The following is a 20,221-nucleotide window of genomic DNA, read 5'->3' on the forward strand; positions in this document are numbered from 1 at the left end:
AAGCTGGAGTGTGTGTGAGATGGTGGAATTTGAGCTAAAAACACACAGCTTGATTTAACTTTCCCTGATTGAAGTTCAATACTTTCTTAAACTCTCTCTCTTAACATAAAATCCACAGATGGCACAGTAATATTCTTTGGTATGATTCCTCTGATCCATTTTGAGTTTTTAACATCAGGATGCAGAATTAAATTAATTCATTCAGATCGAAACTCAAATGTCAGACCAGACTCTTCTTTGGCTTGATAGTGTTGGCACGGGAAAAGAGAAGAGAACATACAATAAGAGAGGCCACAAACCTCAGATGCTCTGGCACTCTGCACCACCCAAACCTTACCTCATAAGAGACACTTTTCCCAGGATGAAACCCCATCTGATTTGCTTTGAACCCCCCCCCCCCTTCCCCCCCCACCCACCCCGCCCCGCCCCGCCACCGTGAGATTCAGAGTCTGACAGTAAACTCATAACGCTGCAAGAAAGAACTGTCACAAGACTCTGATCCACAATCCTGGTCCTGACCTACAGAATATCAAAGTGAAGATAACAGTCCCCTACAGTCATGCAGGCATCTCCCAGAGTTCAGAGGGAGACACAAGGGGAGGCTAGTGTTGACTCAAGGTTGCCAGTCTTTGCCTCTGTGGTCAGGAATGTGCTTGTAGCGACACCTATCTCCAAAATGACAGCCAGTGGTCCTCCAGAAATAACACTCATCTCCATTGACAGGACCTCTGCGTCTAGGCCTGAAAGTAATCCAAAGTTATATTTAAAAAAAAAAGTACATTTGTCTAAATATTATGAATGTCATTCAATATCAATACCTCGATTATTGATGGCACGTTATTTTCGTTTTTGAGGCATCTATATATTAAAGGGATATTTCACCCAAAAATTAAATCAATTTTCTCATTATTTACTCACCATCATGATATCCCTAGTGTGCATGACTTTGTTTCTTCACTAGAACACATTTGAAGAAAAATAGAAAAAATATCTTAGCTCAGTAGGTCCTTAAAATGCAAGTGAATGGAGATTTCTCTTTTGCAGCTCCAAAAATCACAAACAGTCAGCATTGAAACGACTCTAGTGGTTAAAGTCTTCTAAAGTGACACGATAGCTTTTAGTGTGAAAAAGATCAGTATGCAAGCACTTCGTTTTTAACTCTAAGTCACGCTTCTGGTCAGGAGAGGTACGCACGTGTGACGTAATCTCATTGGCATTTGAAACAAGCGAGAACTGACGCACATGCATCACAGCTGGAAGAGCAGTGCTGTTTACAAGTGAGGAGGAACGCTGTACAGTAGCTTGGTTGGTTTTGGTTTAGATCTGTATTTATCCGTTTCTTTACTCGCAATGGTGTGTTTGTGTGCTTATCCTGGATGTCTCAACCGAGAGGAGAACATGAGATTACATCAGTATCATGGCAATGCGAATACATCACACGAAAGACCGCTTGGACTCCACCCTCTCCTGAAGCCTAATGGAAGCAATGGTTTATAGTTAAATATAGTTTATGGTTAAATATTCACCTTTTTTCCCACCAAAAGTGATCATAAAGCTTTAGAAGACATTAATTTAACTGCTGGAGTCGTATCAGTGATGTTTATGCTGACTGTCTGTGATTTTTGGAGCTTCAAAAGAGAAATCTCCATTCACTTGCATTTTAAGGACCTGCTGAGCTAAGATATTTTTCTATTTTTCTTCAAAAGTGTTCTGGTGAAGAAAGAAAGTCATACACACCTGGGATATCATAAGGGTGCATAAATAATGAGAGAATTTTCATTTTTGGGTGAACTATTCCTTTAACATCGGCCAACATTTTTACAGTCAGTTGACCTTTCTTTTAATGTAGTCTGGCGTTATAGCTTTGGGAGACCACAAGGGGGTGATATAACATTTACTGTCCTTAATACCAAGTTATCATCACCTCTGTCACCCCTATATTTGTGCAGGTGAAGTTTTGCAGAGTGATTTGTTGTGGGTTATGTTATGGCGGATAAATCAATTGGAGAGTTTAGGGGAAAGGGCAAAAGAAGCAAAGCCATTTTGGATTCTGGGTTGATGGAGCGGGCCAGTATCCCATATGAACAGATATCATGCAGTATGTGCAGTGAAAGGCAACAAAAAGGTAAAAGCTACAATTGTGGAAGCTTTTTGGAGCCTAGGAAAAAATTATAAATTGATTTGCCACAGGCCAAGAAGCTAACAAATTGGTTTGCTTAGTTTATAGTCGCTGATATGCAGTCACTTAATGTGGTGGAGTCCCTTTTTCTGGAACATGTATGTTTACATGCACAGTTATGTCACAGTGCAGAGTGCAGGGTCAGCCATTATACAGTGCCCCTGGAGCAGATTGGGTCAAGGGCCTTGCTCAAGGGCCCAACAGTGGCATCTTGGCAGTACTGGGACTTGAACCCCTGACCTTCTGATCAGTAACCCAGAGCCTTAACCGCTGAGCCACCACTGCCCCAATAATTAAAAATAAAAAAAAATAAAAAAAATTAACTAAATTAATTAATTAAAATTAATTAAATTAATTATAAATGAGCTACAGTGGGTTTTTGCATAGTCGAGCTATAATATACCTGTACCTTTTGTGTAATTTTTAATGTCCATGTTAAATACACCCTGGCATCACTGTTTTTCGAAGCAGCCCAGTTGTGGTCCGATTAATGTGAATACATGCTGGATGAAGCCGAGCTACAGTCGCATTATCAAGATCTGTTAGTCTGACATTGCAAAAATTATGCATGTAAATCATGCAAAAACTAAAGCATGTACATTAGGCATGTCAATTGATTAAAAATGTTTAATCAAATTAATTACATGATGTGCCGATAAATTATCAAATTTATCAATATTCACTGAGAAAGGCCCCCAAATAAATATAGTAGTTTGAAACGCGCGTCTCAGAATCCCTGCATTCTGTTGTGCTCGGTCCAGCATTCTTTGAACGCAAACGTGCAACTGTGGAAAGCTGTGCTGCCTGTTTCTCTCCTTGATTTGACAAGGCATGTTGCCTGCACAGCTGGAGCTGACTGCCCCCTACTGCCACAACAAGGAGGAACATCAAGCTTGAATTGGTCCACTGGTAGGAACATTCGGAGTCATGATTATCTGCGTAATGTTTTTTTTTTTGCCAAAGTTTAATACATAGGATTAGGGATTAGAACAAACCCCTAAAGTAAAGTATGAACAATAGTAATGCTTGTATTAGCAAGCACCATTAATTAGTTATTTCCCAGTTCTTTATTAAAAGCACAGAAATTAAATTACCCAGCAGCTCCTGCTGGTTGTTGAATGGCAGGTGTTGGCAGGGCTCTCTGAATCCGTCTATCTGGATATCGAACCACTAGACGGGTATTCTCAATAAGATGTCCCTGAGAACAAAGTATTATAAATTTGGTAAATTATATAATACTAATTATGACAGACAGACAGACAGATCACTCACGTTGAGTTTCTCCATTGCACGGGAGGCCATGTCAGCGTTCTTAAAGTTTACAAAGGCACAGAAACGTTCGTGCAGAACCCGAATGCTGTCAATTTCTCCATAACTGGTGAAAAATTTTTAAATGTTAGCACAAGAACATGAAAAGTACAGGAAAAACATTCCGACTGTTTTATTGTATGCTGACATGGCTTGTACATCAGATCTCACATTTTGAAAAGGTCCTGCAGATGCTTCTCTGTCAGTTCTGTGGTTACGTTACCCACCCAGAGGGAATTGCAAGGACTTCTGAGGAAGAGCAAGAGAAAGACAGAGATAGAATGAGAGGGAGACAAGAGACTGTTCTCAGAGACACTTCACAAAATGCAAAGCCTGAAATGTAAATTAGCTATAAAATGTCTCACCCTAGCTGAAGTAATGCACAGTCCTGATTTGATGCTGAAAGATAACCATTTAAACATAACAATGACAATGACAAATTAGAGATGAGAATTAAAATAATCTGGTAATTATATCTATCAAAATTCTTTCATGTCTCTAAACAAGGAGATGGGAATTAAGCAATAGTGCCCTCAAGTGGCTGACATTAATAAAACAGGAGATGAAATGAAAAAGAAGTTACCCCTGGCTGCAACAACAGCCTGCACTGTCTTGTATTTTTCCAGCAATTGGATACTCTGTTCCTCATCATATCCTAAATCCTAATATAGCAATAATGGAAACAAAGAAAAACCTTTATCAATTACAGGCCTGAAAATGCGCCGTTTAAACTTGTCTTTTGCTTTATTTACATTATATGTGGGATCATGATCTTTAAATGAGGAAAAACCTTTTTGCTTCTTAGGAAGGTCACTTAAAATGATGAAAGTGAAATTGAAGATATCGGCTGAATGTGCAGTACTGTCCTGACTCTATTTTTAGCCTTTGTCTCAGACATGTTCTTTTTTTGCATGAGAGATCCTGTTCTTTCATTTACCGTAAGTTGTTGCACTTTACAGTAAAGGAGATCATTGACAGCTTCTTCGCAATCTCTGTCCAGCTTTAGCACCTGCTCCATGGCTTTCTCAGCTTCACTGTACCTCTGTCACACAAACACACACAAGAATTCATAAAAACACACTTAGGGTTGGGCAATATTTTAAATATTCATGATGATTCTGCTGCCGATACAAAATTAAGCAACAGTGTAAATACCGCAATGATTTTAATGTACCTTTTATTTGGCCATAAAATTTCCTAAAGAGAGAGTTATGACTAGAGATAGACCGATATATCATTGTTTTTCTGATTAATCGTGCCGACAGTTGCTTTTTGGGACTATCAGTTATCTGCAAAAATCTATGCCGATGGTTGCCGACAGTGAATTCCTCTGTGTCTGGCACTGAAGAATTGTACTGTTAGAAGGGCTTGGTTGTATAGTACAACAGTGGCTTTTAGAGGTGAAATAATTACAAATCATGTGAGGATTTCCTGTAACTAAATCTTTCATCATTGACAATATTCATCCACATTTTTATCCTCACTTCAAAGCATATCTAGTTATTTTGATTACATAACAGGGTGCTCAATACTGAAAAAGCGAGGACATGCAAAGAAAAATGTGGCTACCATATGGAAACATGTCCTGTCAGCACATACATAAATTCATATCTTGTGAATATTAATAATCCTTATTAGACAATAAGATTTTTGTAGACAAAAATATAATTGTGCCACCATATTAATTTATTTCATTATAAAACTAAAATGTAATAATAATAAAAAAGTTTTTGAAATTGATGACTTGGACCAAATAATAAAGAAAAGCAGCCAATAAGTGCCGAAAATAGATGGGAACTCCTTCAATACTGTTTAAAAAGCATCCCAGGGTGATACCTCAAGAAGTTGGTTGAGAAAATGTCAAGAGTACATTTCTGCAAATTCTAGGCAAAGGGTGACTACTTTGAAGATGCTAAAATATAACACAGTTTTGATTTATTTTTGAATTTTGTTTAGTCACAACATAATTCCATTTATATTATTCCATAGTTTTGATGACTTTACTATTATTCTAAAATGTGAAAAAAAATTATAATAAAGAATGAGTGTTTCAAAACTTTTGACCAGTAGTGTATATAATATAATAATATATATAATATATATCTTTTTTATCTTGTATTTATCTTTCATTGTGGCGCTCTTTAAAATTTTTGCCTGTCATGAGTTCAACAGATCTAATCTATGTTCAATGGAAATAATTTATTTTTAGAACAATAAAAAGCTTTTGTACCTCTTTTTACATTTTTAAAACATAATTTCTGAGCAAAACTGTGATCTGATGACAAACTAAAGTAACTGCCAAAATATAGCTAACGGCAAATAGTTTTTTGTTAAAATCGGTATAGGTCAAAACTTTTCATAGCGGTACATCCCTAATATATATATATATATATATATATATATATATATATATATATATATATATATATATATATACGCACACACACACACTGTATATGCTGTACACAGCACTATAAAAGCTATAAAAAGCTTAATTTGGTAAATACTTAGAGCAATGTAAGGAGCCAAGTCTACATTTCAAAATAAGAGTCCCTGCTGTATTTCAGGCTTGTTATTAGTTAAAAGTTGAGTTATGCACATTATGCATTTGTTTGTTTTTTTTGGGGGGGGGGGGATTTTGGACTTTGGTAGCCTCTATGTCTATGCCTGTCATAATAAGAAAAGACTAAGAAATTTTGTTTAACATTCTATAAATCCCTGGGTAGCTCAGCAAGTAAAGACGCTGACTACCACACCTGGAGTCGCAAGTTCGAATCCAGGGTGTGCTGAGTGACTCCAGTCAGGCTTCCTAAGCAACCAATTGGCCCGTTTGCTAGGGTGGGTAGAGTCACGTTGGGTTAACCTCCTCGTGGTCGCCATAATGTGGTTCTCGCTCTCGGTGGGGCGCATGGCGAGTTGTGCGTGGATGCCGCGGAGAATAGCGTGAGCCTCCACACGTGCTAGGTCTCCACAGTAAAGCGCTCAACAAGCCACGTGATAAGATGCGCGGATTTACGGTCTCAGACTCGGAGGCAACTGAGATTCGTCCACCGCCATCCGGATTGAGGCAAGTCACTACGCCACCACGAGGACTTAGAGCGTATTGGGAATTGGGCATTCCAAATTGGGGTGAAAAGGGGAGGAAAAAAAACAAAAACATTCTATAAATCGATTTTAAAAACAATCGGCCAATTAATCGGTTATCTGCCCTTTTCACCACTTTAGATATAGGTATCGCAAAATCCACTATCGGTTGAACTCTTGATATTAAAATAGTTTTGTGATCCTTCCTTGACTTGCATGTATGATAGTGTTAAGACAAAGATGTTTTGATAGTGTATCTAATTAAAACTTCAGTAGCAACAAATTGTAAGAGTTGGTAAGTGTGATTCATTTTTGCGAATCAGTGCTGTGAATTGAATATAAACACATTCAATTATTCATTCGCAGAAATCAAAAATTTAATTTTTCATTTGTTTTAGTAAAACAGTACATTATAAGGTGCATTTAAATAAAAAAAGATAAAATACTATTCTTGTGTTCAATTAGTAAAAAAGTTGAAAGCATGCCTTGTTTTTAACTAGATTTATTTGCTGTATTTTACTTGCATTAATCAAATTGAATCTACTTGGCAAAAATGGCTGTCTGGTTAAAATAATGGTTCCTCTGAGTCGGTTCAAAAAAAAAAAAAAAAAAAAAAAAAAAAAAGAGAACTCAGCGTTATGCCATTTCAGAGAAAATTCATAAATATCAAAATACATACTGAATATTGTCAAAAAAGCTCAAAAATATTGAGAAACTATAAATTAAGCTATATCGCCCACCTCTATACACACCAGTGAATGCATAACCATTCAATACACAGAAAGGAATAGAAGAAAAAAAAACTGATTAATTGGGTCTTACCTTAAGCCCCATAAGTGCACTTCCCCTACGGTAATAGCCTTTGGGCCAATCAGGAGCCATCTGGATGGACATCTCAGCATCCGCTAAGGCCAAAGGGTACTGCTCCAAACAACAGTAACAGTAGGAGCGATTTCCAAAAAACCTTCCATGCCCAATTCAAAGAGAATTAGTAAAACAAAAAGCAAAACAGCCCAAATGTATCAGGTTTCATTCAAATCAAACATTAATGGAAGAGTCACCTGTGGTCTTTTGGATCACATTTGATGGCTTCTGTAAACAGACTAAGAGCAAGCGAGTACTGGCCCTCCTGAACAAATCGGATCCCTTTTTCTGGCGTGAAGAGAAAGAAAGACTCAGATATGGAGGAGACCAATTTAGAGGACTGCATGTGTACAGAATAATGTTGCAGAACAGCATAAGTGTTTGACTAAACCCATGAAATGATGTGATACTGTGTTAAAGTGGAAAAGCATGCATTTTACTGTAAAACTTTGTAAAGTCAGTTAAAGAAATACTGCCATGCAAAGACAAAACGAAGTAACTGATGGTTGGTCGCTATGGTTTTTTCAATGGCCGATGCGGATACCGATATCTAGAGAGCAGGATGGCCGATATAAATGCTGATAAACATAATACTATTTAACAACAGCAAATCAGATGTACACGCAATTTTTGAAGTGAAACAAAGACTTTTTTTTGCAAAAGTTACTCAAGTGTGCATAAACTTGAAAAGAAAATCCTTGAAAACAGAAAGTGTTGACTAACCATTGACAAATCTTTTGGAACTGACACAAGGGAAAGTTAACAGTTCTGTTAAACGGCCAGAACACTGTTTTTGGCCGATGCAGATAATCGAAAAATATCGGTTGATTAATTGGCCTGGCTGATATATTCGTCTATTACTAGAACTAACTACATATTTTGTCAAAACTGAGTTATGACCAAAATCGTGTCTCTTAATCGGGACTATGATCTCTCCTGTGATAGATGGGTTTGGCACAACTACGCTCAGATATATGTACATATCTAATCAATGCATTACTACGTGTATGTACAAAAAATTTGGCTGGCCATTTAAAAAACTTTACATCCATTTTTTTTTGCAGTTTTAGTATAGGTGCAGTTATCAAGGTAATTATCATTTTCGAGCGTCCAAAAAATATATATCTGTACTAAAATAACAATAAAAATGCAAGTTTTGCACAAAGGTGAAAAACTAATCAAACGCTATTGGCCCAGTTCACTTTCATTATTTGGGAATGACCGGCCAGGATATTTTTTTAAATTTGGAACAACATGAGAGTGAGAAAATGTAAATTTTTTAGTAAACTATCCCTTTAAATACTAAAACTAAAAACTGTCTAGTCTGACTAGAAACACAATGGTGTGTGTGTGTGTGTGTGTGTGTGTGTGTCAGAGAGATAGAGATTTACACACCTACTAGTAAAGCACTTCTTTTAGTTACAGCATCTGCTAAACCAATGTCCTGCTAAAAAAAATTATATATTATTGATTTTAATGATATTATTTGTTATTTTCAACAAACAGTAATCTTTAAGTACCGCATCTGTAGCATGCTGTTGTATACCAATTATATTATTTTAACCATTCTTTAGTTTGTAACAGCGAATGGAAAACACATTTGAAGCAACACCATGAATAAACATTTCACATATGCAATCACACCGTTTCGAAACCATACCACTTCAAATTTACACGTTGCTAACAAAGAACTTGGGACTGTGCACATTCTTGTTGTGCCATCGGCCAATCAACTTTGTCAGGGCATCACATTTCCTGCGGCTCCAGAGCGATCAGTCACATGTCATTTATGGCTCAGATGATTGGCTCAAAATCTGTGTGCACAAAAACTGAGTACCCAGAAATAAGGTCCCAGGGTCTGCAACTATACACTGAACTTTAAACCTTAAAGGAATAGTTCAACCAGAATTGGCAATCAACACAATAAGAGATGTTCTGCAGTGTGTTATTTTTTCTGTGCAATGAAAGTAAATGGTGACTGAGGGTGACCAGAGTTGGGTCAACTATCCTTTCAAGTGCATGCTACCACCATATGTATATTTTTATTGTTATATCTCTGGTCAGGAACTGGGTGAAAGCAAACAGGCAATTTATCATGACTGTGGTGATAATACAAATTGAAGGAACAAAAGCTGCCATACACGAATAAAGTGACTCCACCTCTAGATTTATGAACAAATTAATACCTAAGAATCCCAACGCCCAGTTTCAGCAGTTATAGACTCTACCTTTACAACACAAGAAAGCAAGCCTCTCATAGGTAACAACAAACTGCAGACCACAGAATAAACACTCACTTCTCCAGTCCTGCTCTCGTTTTCTTTGTTCTCTTTTGACTTTTGAGCTCCTTTACTCTTGGCTTTAGGTCGGATGTGACTGACAGCATTGGCAACAAAAGCACTGTTTACATCCCACTCTGGTTCCTGAAAAAAATAAGCAAACAGAGTGAATTTAAATGTTAGCTATATAAAGGAAATTTTCACCAAAAAGTAATTATTTGCTCACCCTCATGTCGTTCCAAACCTGTATGCAGTTATCTTTTTTCTATGGAACACAAAAGGAGAATTTATTAATAATCTCCATGTAGCTACACATCCATTAAATTTTCATTGCGACCAGGGGCTGTCAAGCTCCAAACAGGACAATAATAAAATAAAATAAAAACACAATAAAAGTAGTCCATAGAAATCATATAAATATTCCTCAAATATGGCACAGTTTGGTTACGAGACACACAAGAACCGTTTGCTGACGTTTGACATCATTAACATCCAACATGTGGCACAGAGTCTATTTATGATTTTGAATTTTGTCACACAAAACTATTGTTTGGCTTCAGAAGACTTGAAATACAGCATATAGTAGTCATATAGCCTACTTTTCTGGTGTTTTTTTTTTTTTTGTGCAATTTTCAAGATGACATGAGGCATGAGGATAAGTAAATAATGATAGAATTTGTATTTCTCAGTCAACTGTTCCTTTTAAGAAATAAAACATCCAAGAAGCAAACAGTGGAAGTCCTTCAGCTCTCACAGTTTGGCTGTGCGGGTTTCTGTACCTCCTCAGTAGAGCGAGTCACCGGCTGCCGGTTGCTATTGTTCCCTGAAGCCAGTGTAGGTCCGGCATGACTTCTACTCCGAGGAGCCACTGGCTTCTCTTCCACCTTTGAAAGGCTGATCTCTTCCACCTCCTCTGGGTCAGAATCCTCCGACTCCTCGAGTTCAGATTCAGCTCCGGCATTCTCCTCCCCCTGAAAGACAAATCACCTTTTTAAAAGAGTGTTTGGCCAAGCTACAAAATTCTTGAGTTATTATGCAACAAAATAAAACAGCTAACAAAACACAGAGGATGAGATGGAGGAAAAGAAAGTAAAAATCCAAAATGGCTCTGTTTCAAAATGTAGAGAGTCACCTACATAGAGAAACGTTGATTATAAACTTACTTTTGAATATTTCAATACCGAATAGCATTAGTGTAATCTAGAGATGTGCACGAGTAATCCATTAATCGAGTACTCGTTCAGCTTTAAGTATGCGACTAGTACAAACACTACTCGTACATTGTGATTTGACTTTCCTTTGTGCCTTTGTCTGCCATGGGCAACAATAAAATTTGAAATTCGAAATTTCAACTAATCGATTAATCGCTTTTTTATTTGTCTGAGTACTCAGCTATAAAATAACTCGAAATTCCATCCCTAGTACAATCTATTTAAAAATGTCTTCTTCTGATTAGTCCATTGCTTTAAAACTGATATTGATGTGATGTGGTGTATCATCTGCCTTCTTAAAAACACATGAATCACTGAAAAACAGCAAGTTTAAAGAAGTTTGAAACAAAAATGTTAAAAACAGCAAAGATGAAACACATCCTGTCTACCGCTTATTCCATCCTCAGTGGAAAACCAGTTTCACAACCAGTTTAAATGTACCTGCTCAGTGCATTCATCCTTTTTAACCCGCTCCAGTTTCTTACGCTGCCGTTGACGCTGAAATAATAAGTAAATATAAAATTAATGTTTTTTGCAGTAACTTATGTATTTAATAAAGTCTGGCTTCTTTAGGACTCTGTACACTACAAAGCACAACAAGAACAAACAACAATAGTTTGCCCTTAATGTAAAATGTGGGTTAAAGGTGGTTGATTCTTGTGTTTAGTGTGTTAAAGCTTATCTCTGCATGTCAAAGAGCTCCACTTACCTTCCTCTTGGCTTTTCGCCTCTCAGCTTTCCGTCTGGCCTTCTCCTCCTCGCTGAGACCCTCCTCACCGATTAACACATCCTGTACCACAAACACACACATACACAAGCACAAATGAAACATGGGTTTTAAGCGATTTTGAGTAAATACTGTTTAAAATAATTGTTCATTTAATCTCAACAATTTTGTGTGCATCAAATTTGCTTGAACTACAGTGGACAAGTCATATGGGCCATTTTTATGATACGTTAACAGTACTTTTGCATCCTTTTCGAAGCTTGAAAGCTACAGTCCCCATTTATTGTAAATGCATTGAATAGAGCAACCAGTACATTCTTTAAAACTTCTCCTTTTATGTTTCAAGGAAGTACAGGTTTGTAATGGCATGAGGTTAAGTAAATCATGACTGAAATTTCCTTTTTGGCTGAACTAAACATTTAAGAAGTGAATTGTACTTGTTTGAAAAAGCTTGCTTTAGCTGTGGGTGCTAAATTCAGGCTGAAAAGAGTTACAAAACCATTGCAGAGGACTTTGGCCTCTATAAATTCATAGGCAGATTGATAATGTATGAATGGATCAAAGCAAACACACCAGTGTAACTCTTCCTATGAGCACTAAAATCTAAATCAAGGCCCACATTCTTAAAAAGGACACAAAGAACCACAGGGTTACCACATGTCTTTCTTACACTGACTAATGTAAAATATTGCTGGAAGAGTGAACACTATCATGGAGAGATAAGACAAAATTTCAAACTTTCTGCATGATTGAGAAACATTCACACAGAAAATAAAACACTGTGTTCCTTTGAACAAAAAAGCAACTGCAAAGAACAAGCTGGGACTATCTCTGTTTGGGGCACAGCAATCTGACCCTGACCCAACAAATATCTTAAGGTATGACCAGAAAATACAGTTCATGGCTTCATGCAACAACAGAAAACACCTGTAAATCACATCAAACACCTGAAGTGATTTTGTAAAGAAAAAATAGCCAAGATACCTACAGTGGCCCCCTTTTCTTTGCCATTTATGCAATTACGTTTAACCAAATTGTCCTAAGCTCATTTTAAGTGTATGTATGAACTTAGTCCCCCTTAGTTCACACAGGTGTCCTAGTAGAGTAACCACAGGTATAATGAATCACATTACCTATAGACATGCTCCATAGTTTGACAACCAGAAAGTGTCCAAATACTTTGCTTTAATTTTGACAACCTTTGTCTTAATCTTTTTTCATTATTTTACACTCAACAATTTCTTTTTGTGTGGCGGGTCAGATCAGCAGAAGCAGGAATAGCCAAGTTGGTTTGCCTGCAGTTCTTCCAATAAGCCATAGCAGCTAAATGACCTGAATCACATCCTTGTGTACATTTTCTTACAAAAATTGACAATGTTCCATCAGTTAGACATAGGAACAGATTTTCTAAAGATATTTCAACCTCTCCTAACTGTATATCAGGATTTTGCTGATATCTTAGGCTGATGGAGGTAAATGGCAACTGATCTTTTACCTGTGAGAGTGTGTCTTCATTCTGCTCAGGGAGGGCACCTGTGTCCATCTCCTCTGGCATCTCATCATTGGAGCCTGTGGAAAGGATGGAGAAACACTAGGAATATCATAAAATACAGATTATTGTTCGGCATGTTATTTTCTCTATACATTTTTGAGGCATCGATATACTGTATTTACATGAGCCTATATTTAAATTAGAAGCCTAATTGTGTGCTTTCCAATTCATTGTCAGTTGGCCTTCTGTTTCATGTAGTCTGGCGTAATCATAGCTTAGGGGGTGATATAACATTTTCTGTACTTGATACTGAAGGGTGCGGCGATGCAGTGCAGGTGGCAATCCAAAGTTGTCAATCTAGTCACCATCCACACAAAAGTTACCAAGGTTTTTGTCCTTCTAGAATGAACAAAGTGACGATGATGAGTTAATAGGTTAATGTATTAAACTGGTGCAGCTGTGCAAACTGAACGATTAGAAATGGTGGAGATTTAAGAATTAAATGGAAAACTATGCGAGTAATGCTTTGTGGCGCTTCAGAATTTTGAGCGGCCTTGGGTCATAGCTGGGCGGCACTGTGCGTACCTTCATAGAAAATCATTGTTTCAAATTTTATAACATGTCATGTCATCCGCCAGATGCGTCTAGTGTTTGACCCCTTTAATTCACCCTTTTGCTCAAACTTTACCAAAGTTGTGATGAGAAATACTGTATGTTTGAAGAGACTATTTGAAGAGAATATTGTGCAAGCCCTATTTATATCTGAAAAAATGCCAATATACTGTAAATCAATAATCATCAGGAAATTTTTCTTCTTTTCGAAGCGTGAAATAGGCATGGATCCCAAGCCTAAGAAACACACTCCATAAAAGTCCAGTTCAAGCTAACTAAAGCAGTCCAGCAGTGGACAACCATTCAAGTGGACAAATCCCAAAATTTCTAATTTACCATACTTCATTATTTGATGTTCCACACAAAAATAAAATGCCACAACTTTTTGTGACTTTCCAACATTCCAAACAATATAAATGATGCCTTCCTAGGGAACAATCATGGAAGCCATACAGTATAATTTCCAATAAAGAGGACATAAAAGTGAGATCTGAATGGCCATTAATTTTAAGCCCCACATCTATTAAGTCTTTAAAATAAATAAAGGCATATGCAGATGAACACTTCAAAATGGAATGCACCCATTAATTCTTATAAACATCAAAATGGACAGATTTTCAATCAGGGTGCAAGAAACTCCAAAAGCCTTGTGCCAATCAAAGCCTGGATAACATGAGTTACTCGCCAAAAAGAAAAACACACTCCCCCAATAATCAGCAAACATGGGAACTAAAGCCATACATGGCTGCAATTAAATTGTCAGTTAGCCCAAATTTCCCTTGTAATGATAAAATTAGACCTTGCTGACATTTCTCTAAGCTTCAGGGCCGCACATAAACTCAACAACACAAAACATTCTGCAAGAAATGAGCCTGGTAAAGCAATACTTTCTGTGAAGATCATCCAACAGCGATGATTTTGGAATCTGCCATCAGCTAGACTACCTTTATTTTCTTCTATTTGATTACTCACAGCTCAGTGATAGTTTTATCCTTAATTAAGCCCAGGCCTTTGATGAATACACTTCACAATCTGCATCCTTAAGCATCAAAATCTGCAGCATGTCAAAATGTTTCCATTTGAGGATACATTTTCTGTCCTAATAGACCTTTTTCACACTCCGGGTTTTGGAACGCGGAAGTAAAGGTTTGCAGGGTAAACTTCGACAGCGGTGAATGGGAGATCACAGCAAATCTTATTTTCACATACCTATTTGCTCCAAGACCAAAAAAACAAAAAAAACAAAAAAAAAACCACTATTACATTTGAATGACTTTCCAGAAGAGGAAAAAAGTAAAATAGAGAGTGGTGGATTAAGACAGTCAGATGGGAGAAGATACCAAATTTACTGTAACTCTCTCAGCTGTAATAGAAACCCCCTCGTAGCTGTGGCAATTCATTTTTAAAACAAATTCCAGGGTAATACAACAACAAGCATAATGTTATAAATTTACACAATATTTAAAAAATGTATAATCTAAAAAAAATTGCGAGATTTACGTTGCTAAATAAGGTAGAAACGCATCACAGTCTGTGAAAAAGGTCTATTTGAAAGGAAAATCTGTAGAATTCTATAGAATGGATTTAAAGGAATGTTCCGGGTTCGATACACGTTAAGCTCAATCGACAGCATTTATGGCTTAATGTTGATCACTACAAAAAATTATTTTCTCTCAAAAAAGCAAAAATCGAGGTTACAGTGAGGCACTTATAATGGAAGTGAATGGGGCAAATTTTTGGAGGGTTTAAAGGCAGTAATTTGAAGCTTATCATTTTACAAAAGCACGTACATTAATTCTTCTGTTAAAACTCATGCATTATTTGAACTGTAAATTGTCATTTTTACAGTCATTTTAGGGTTTTAGGGGTTGTTGACATTACATCGTCATGGCAACGAAGTCATAACATTGGTTATAACTTTACACAGTTAAGGTTAGTATGCGATCGTCACAGCGATTTTATCACACTAAAATCATGCTTACGTGCATATTATTTATGTCTTGTGACAATACTTTTGAAATAGTGAGTATTTTAAAGGGATAGTTCACCCAAAAATGAAAATTCTTTCATCATTTACTCACGCTCATGATATTCCAGGTGTGTGTATGACTTTCTTTCTTCATCTGAACACATTTGAAGACGTTCTGACGTTCCATCCGAATCATGGCAACACGAATACGTCACACAAGAAACCACATGAACTCCCTCTTGTGAAGCTTACCGGAAGTTAAAAAAATTACAAGTTAAATAGTTACAAAATTGTATAGCTTTAGAAGACATTAATTTAACCGCTGGAGTCGTACAGATGACGTTTATGCTGACTAGCCCCCCCCCCATTCACTTCCATTGTAAGTGCCTCACTGTATCCTTGACTTTTGCTTTTTTTTAAAGAAAAGGAGGGAAGAGTAACAATTATTTTTTGTGGTAATCAACATTAAGCCACAAATGCTGTTGACTGAACCCGGAATATTCCTTTAAACAGTAAAATTTGTTACATTAAGCTGAGAGTACTACACTCTTATTGGCAGCAAAAGTATCATCAAATTAGCCAAAATACTTAAGTGAACATGCAATGGATGAGAAATGTGTAGAACTTTGTGATTTGATGCATGTCTAAATTCTGCAGAAATGGGTTTTTTTTTCCAGCACTGCTAAGCCAAACATTGACATTCCTGATTCAGAAAGACAATGGACTTTATGACTCTTTAGGAGGTTGTTATATGATTGCTTGTTCCAGAAAGGAAGATGCATTAGATGCTCTGAAAACCAGTTTCCCTCTTCAACCACTCCCATGAACCATTATAACATTATTAATAACCCACAAGAGTTCAAATACACCACATAGATGAACAGTTCACCTTCAGTCATAAATCATAGCCAAACTAACACCATGAATCTCAACCATATGTAGATAAGAGCAAAATCTACACTTTGTTTTGTCTAAGAAAGCAGACTGTGATCTGAGATGAGAGTTAGTCTTGTGGTTACAGGGAAGTGATGCACTAGCCAGCACACTTCCCTTTAAATGTCTCGTCTCACAATGTAGTTATCTTGTGACAATGGCAGTCCGCAAAAACTGATTTCTCTTGGTAACATACAGACATAGCCAGGGGCCCAAGGCAAGTCATGTCTTCCTCTGATAATGCAAACTGTTCCATGCAAATGATCCCAACTGCTAGTATTTTCAATCCATCAGGTCAGTATGTGGTATCCATTTGGTTAAAACAGTAGCCGACAATCTCGTTTCATAATACAGATTACACAAAGCACATACTTGAGTAACAGAATGCAACAGCAGAAAACAATTGTGCATTTTAGGGGAATGTTACAATGTAAACAAAATTGAATATCTAGTAGCCAGTCAACCTCCCATATGAAAAATAGATCTCTGAAAGCTTTAGCATGACTGTAGATAGGCAAAGATTTAAACAGGGCTCCCACTCTTTTTGACCAATGAATTTCCATGAGTTCACATGAGTCATTTGTGATTGCTGGATAAGGACTTTTAAAGATCAAAAAGATCCATTTCTATCCAATGAAACATTTTAGAGAAGAGCAAAACTAGATTTTATATATATATATATATATATATATTACACATATTTTCATAACTTTAAGATTTTATTAACCTCCATGACTTTTCCAGGCATGAAAATCACACTTTCAAAATCACTGATATTTCCCAGTTTAACATGGCCATGGGAATTGTGTACACAAACAGGAAAACAATTATGCACAGCTGCACTTCAGCATTTTACGATGATGGATACTGTTCTTGTGTATATTTAAATTTCTACCACAGTACAACCCAACATTATAAACAACATAAACTAAAAAAAAAAAAAATTGACAATGCACCAAAAAAGATGTCAATCAATGGTACACTCTTCAAAATAAAGGTTCCAAAGTCATATGAGCCTTTTAAAGTTCCATAAAGAACTTAATCTTTTCTAGTTCTGCAGAAAATCATCTATGTGCTGGAGCTTTAAAGGTGCACTCAGTAATTGTTTTCTTCATTAAAAAGTTTATCTCCTAAAGACATGAATTGTAATGTTGCAATACATGTAGGAAATCATTACCACTCACATTAAAATGAAGACTCCAGTCATATCAGTAACCTTATAAAAGCTGTTTTATTTTTCATGGAGAGGGTCCGCACATGGGGGCTGCCATGTTAGAATCACATGACCAGCTGAATACTACTCGCTTAATCTCAGTAACTGTCCTGTTATTTGACACTTTCACTCATTGATTAAAGTAATCATGGCTGATTGTGAATACTACATTTCTACAACTGAAAACTATTGATTTTAAATGATGCTGCATCCAAGCTGCTAGGTGTCAGTGTCAGTCCAAGATGACACAAAGACAAAAGTTACTAAGTGCACCTTTAAAGATCCCAGAAACTAATATGTTGATATGAAGAATATCATCAGCATTTTTTTTTTTTATCAAAAAGGGTTTTTGGCAAGAAAAGTGTTCTATGCCTAACATAACATAAGATGCAGCAAAGAATCACTGAAGAAACTTTATTTTTGTGGGTGTATGAAAATGGCAACATCTGCCAAGAGACTTAAGAGAAAATGTTTCCCCCAAAAGAAAAGAGAGCTTTAAAGGGATAGTTCACCCAAAAATGAAAATTCTCTCATCATTTACTCACCCTCATGCCATTCCAGAAGTGTAAGACTTTCTTTCTTCTGAACAAAGATTTTTAGAAAAACATATCAGCTCTGCAGGTCCATACATTGCAAGAGAATGGGGGACAGAACTTTGAAGCTCCAAAAAGGAGACAAATTCAACATAAAAGTAATCCATATAACTCCAGTGGTTTGATCCATATCTTTTGAAGCGATCTAGTTGGTTTTGGGTGAGAACAGACCAAAATATACCACCTTCTTCACTGTACATCTTGCATTGCAGTCTCTAGGCACAATCATGATTTTAAGCTCGATTACACTTCCTAGTGCTTGACGCATGCCCTTTGTACAAAGGTGCCACAGTTTGTTCCTGGGAGGCAGCACATGTCCTAACCCCACCCTCACCCTAATCCAAACCAAATGGAGCCTGTAAGCCGATGCAGAGCGCTAGATGGCACTATAGGAAGTGTAATCAAACTTGAAATCACGATCGCCAAGGAGACTGCTGTCAATATGTACAGTGAAAAAGGAGTTACATTTTGGTCTGTTCTCACCCAAGACAAACTGGATCACTTCAGAAGACACTGATCTAACCACTGGAGTTTGATAGATTATGCTGACTTGATCTGCGTTTTGGAGCTTCAAAAGCCTGTCCACCGTTTACTTGCATTGTATGGACCTACAGAGCTGAAATATTCTTCTAAAAATCTTCCTTTGTGTTCTGCAGAAGAAAGAACTAATACACATCTGGGATGGCATAAAGGAGAGTAAATGATGAGAGAATTTTCATTTTTGGGTGAACTATCCCTTTAAATGTATAATCCTGTTGAATCCTGATATTACTTAAGGATAATTCTGAAAAGGTTTGGCTTAAAAACTATATTCTAACAAACTTACACTGGAGATCAATAGCTGTTACATCCACATTTTAAGTGCCTCAGTGATTTCCAGGTCTGCTGCTGTGATTCTTCAGTGTTTGGATCAGTTTCAAATAGTAAAGTTAAACTAATTTGTTCTTAAATAATAAACTACAACTAAAAGCGTCTGGTTAGTGTATGTGTTCCTTTTACTCTTTTACATACATTTAAAACTTTTTTAATGCAGAATTAATCTGGAATCTGATACAGTGTGGCAAACAGCTGGAGTTCATAACTCTTCTTTTATTCAAACTTTATGTTGACTATAGAAATGTATAAAACTTTGGCTACACAAACGCATTTACCATCTACAAATTAGTGCTATCCGAATGAAAACAACAGTTACATGTAGCCTATATTATAAACCATATTATAAAACCAGCATTTGCATAACTGAAATGCTGATTTCTTGATGTGTTTTACGGCCCTGATTCATGGAAAAATAACTTTGTAACTCGGAGAGAGAGAGAGAGAGAGAGAGAAACAAAGTTTCCATGCAGTTAAACTCACCGCTGAGCCCCAGAAACCGGCAAAAATCCAAACTGAACTTCATCAGTCCGACCATCCAGCATTATTTCTCTCAACACCACTCCAGAAACATATGCGCGTAAATAGCGTTAAAATACCGAATGAACCTTCATTTTCAAAACTTATGGAGATAGATGAGTGCCGTTTCTCTTCCTGGGCGTCGCGTCGGGCAGGCGGGTGTGTGGAGTGGAGCTGCAATCAAGCGCCTCCCTGAACGAACGTCTAAGGGGCTGTTCACACCGAAAATGGTCTTGCGTTAAAAAAAAAAAAAAAAAAAAAAAAAAAAAAAACAGAGCAGAACGCAGGTGCCTCGAGACGTGTTTTTATCGGTTGAAGTTCTTTTTAACCATCGAATTGTCTTGGTTCATTTTGACCAGGACAGG

General features: G+C 36.9%; 1 protein-coding gene across 6 annotated transcripts; it reads right to left on the reverse strand.

Moving 5' to 3' along the window:
* Positions 1-430: 430 nt before the first annotated feature.
* LOC127414067 (uncharacterized) lies at positions 431-20,028 on the reverse strand. Of its 6 annotated transcripts, XM_051651781.1 has the most exons (18): positions 19,821-20,027; positions 13,448-13,543; positions 13,148-13,221; positions 11,635-11,715; positions 11,367-11,423; positions 10,494-10,685; positions 9,941-9,979; positions 9,733-9,858; positions 8,831-8,882; positions 7,633-7,723; positions 7,394-7,535; positions 4,425-4,529; positions 4,071-4,149; positions 3,853-3,886; positions 3,659-3,736; positions 3,452-3,554; positions 3,274-3,377; positions 431-740 (listed from the first exon to the last, which is right to left on the reverse strand). In XM_051651781.1, exons 3-18 carry the CDS (start codon positions 13,205-13,207, stop codon positions 614-616), a joined length of 1,470 nt encoding a protein of 489 aa, XP_051507741.1. In that variant the 5' UTR covers positions 13,208-13,221; positions 13,448-13,543; positions 19,821-20,027; the 3' UTR covers positions 431-613. The 6 variants fall into 6 exon arrangements, with proteins under 6 accessions (XP_051507741.1, XP_051507736.1, XP_051507735.1 ...); XM_051651776.1 differs by lacking the exon at positions 13,448-13,543 and having other exon boundaries at positions 8,831-8,879; positions 19,821-20,028; XM_051651775.1 differs by lacking the exon at positions 13,448-13,543.
* Between the last annotated feature and the right edge of the window lie 193 nt (positions 20,029-20,221).

This window comes from Myxocyprinus asiaticus, chromosome 23, assembly GCF_019703515.2.
Source record: "Myxocyprinus asiaticus isolate MX2 ecotype Aquarium Trade chromosome 23, UBuf_Myxa_2, whole genome shotgun sequence".
Taxonomy (NCBI): domain Eukaryota; kingdom Metazoa; phylum Chordata; class Actinopteri; order Cypriniformes; family Catostomidae; genus Myxocyprinus; species Myxocyprinus asiaticus.

Excerpts from the sequence above, each read along its gene's own strand:
- LOC127414067 (XM_051651775.1), bottom strand. The coding sequence starts at position 19,875 with ATGGTCGGACTGATGAAGTTCAGTTTGGATTTTTGCCGGTTTCTGGGG. Across the intron at positions 3,887-4,070 it reads GGCTGTTGTTGCAGCCAGGG|CATCAAATCAGGACTGTGCA; the intron begins GTAACTTCTTTT and ends GTTATCTTTCAG. Across the intron at positions 3,378-3,451 it reads GTGCAATGGAGAAACTCAAC|GGACATCTTATTGAGAATAC; the intron begins GTGAGTGATCTG and ends CTTTGTTCTCAG.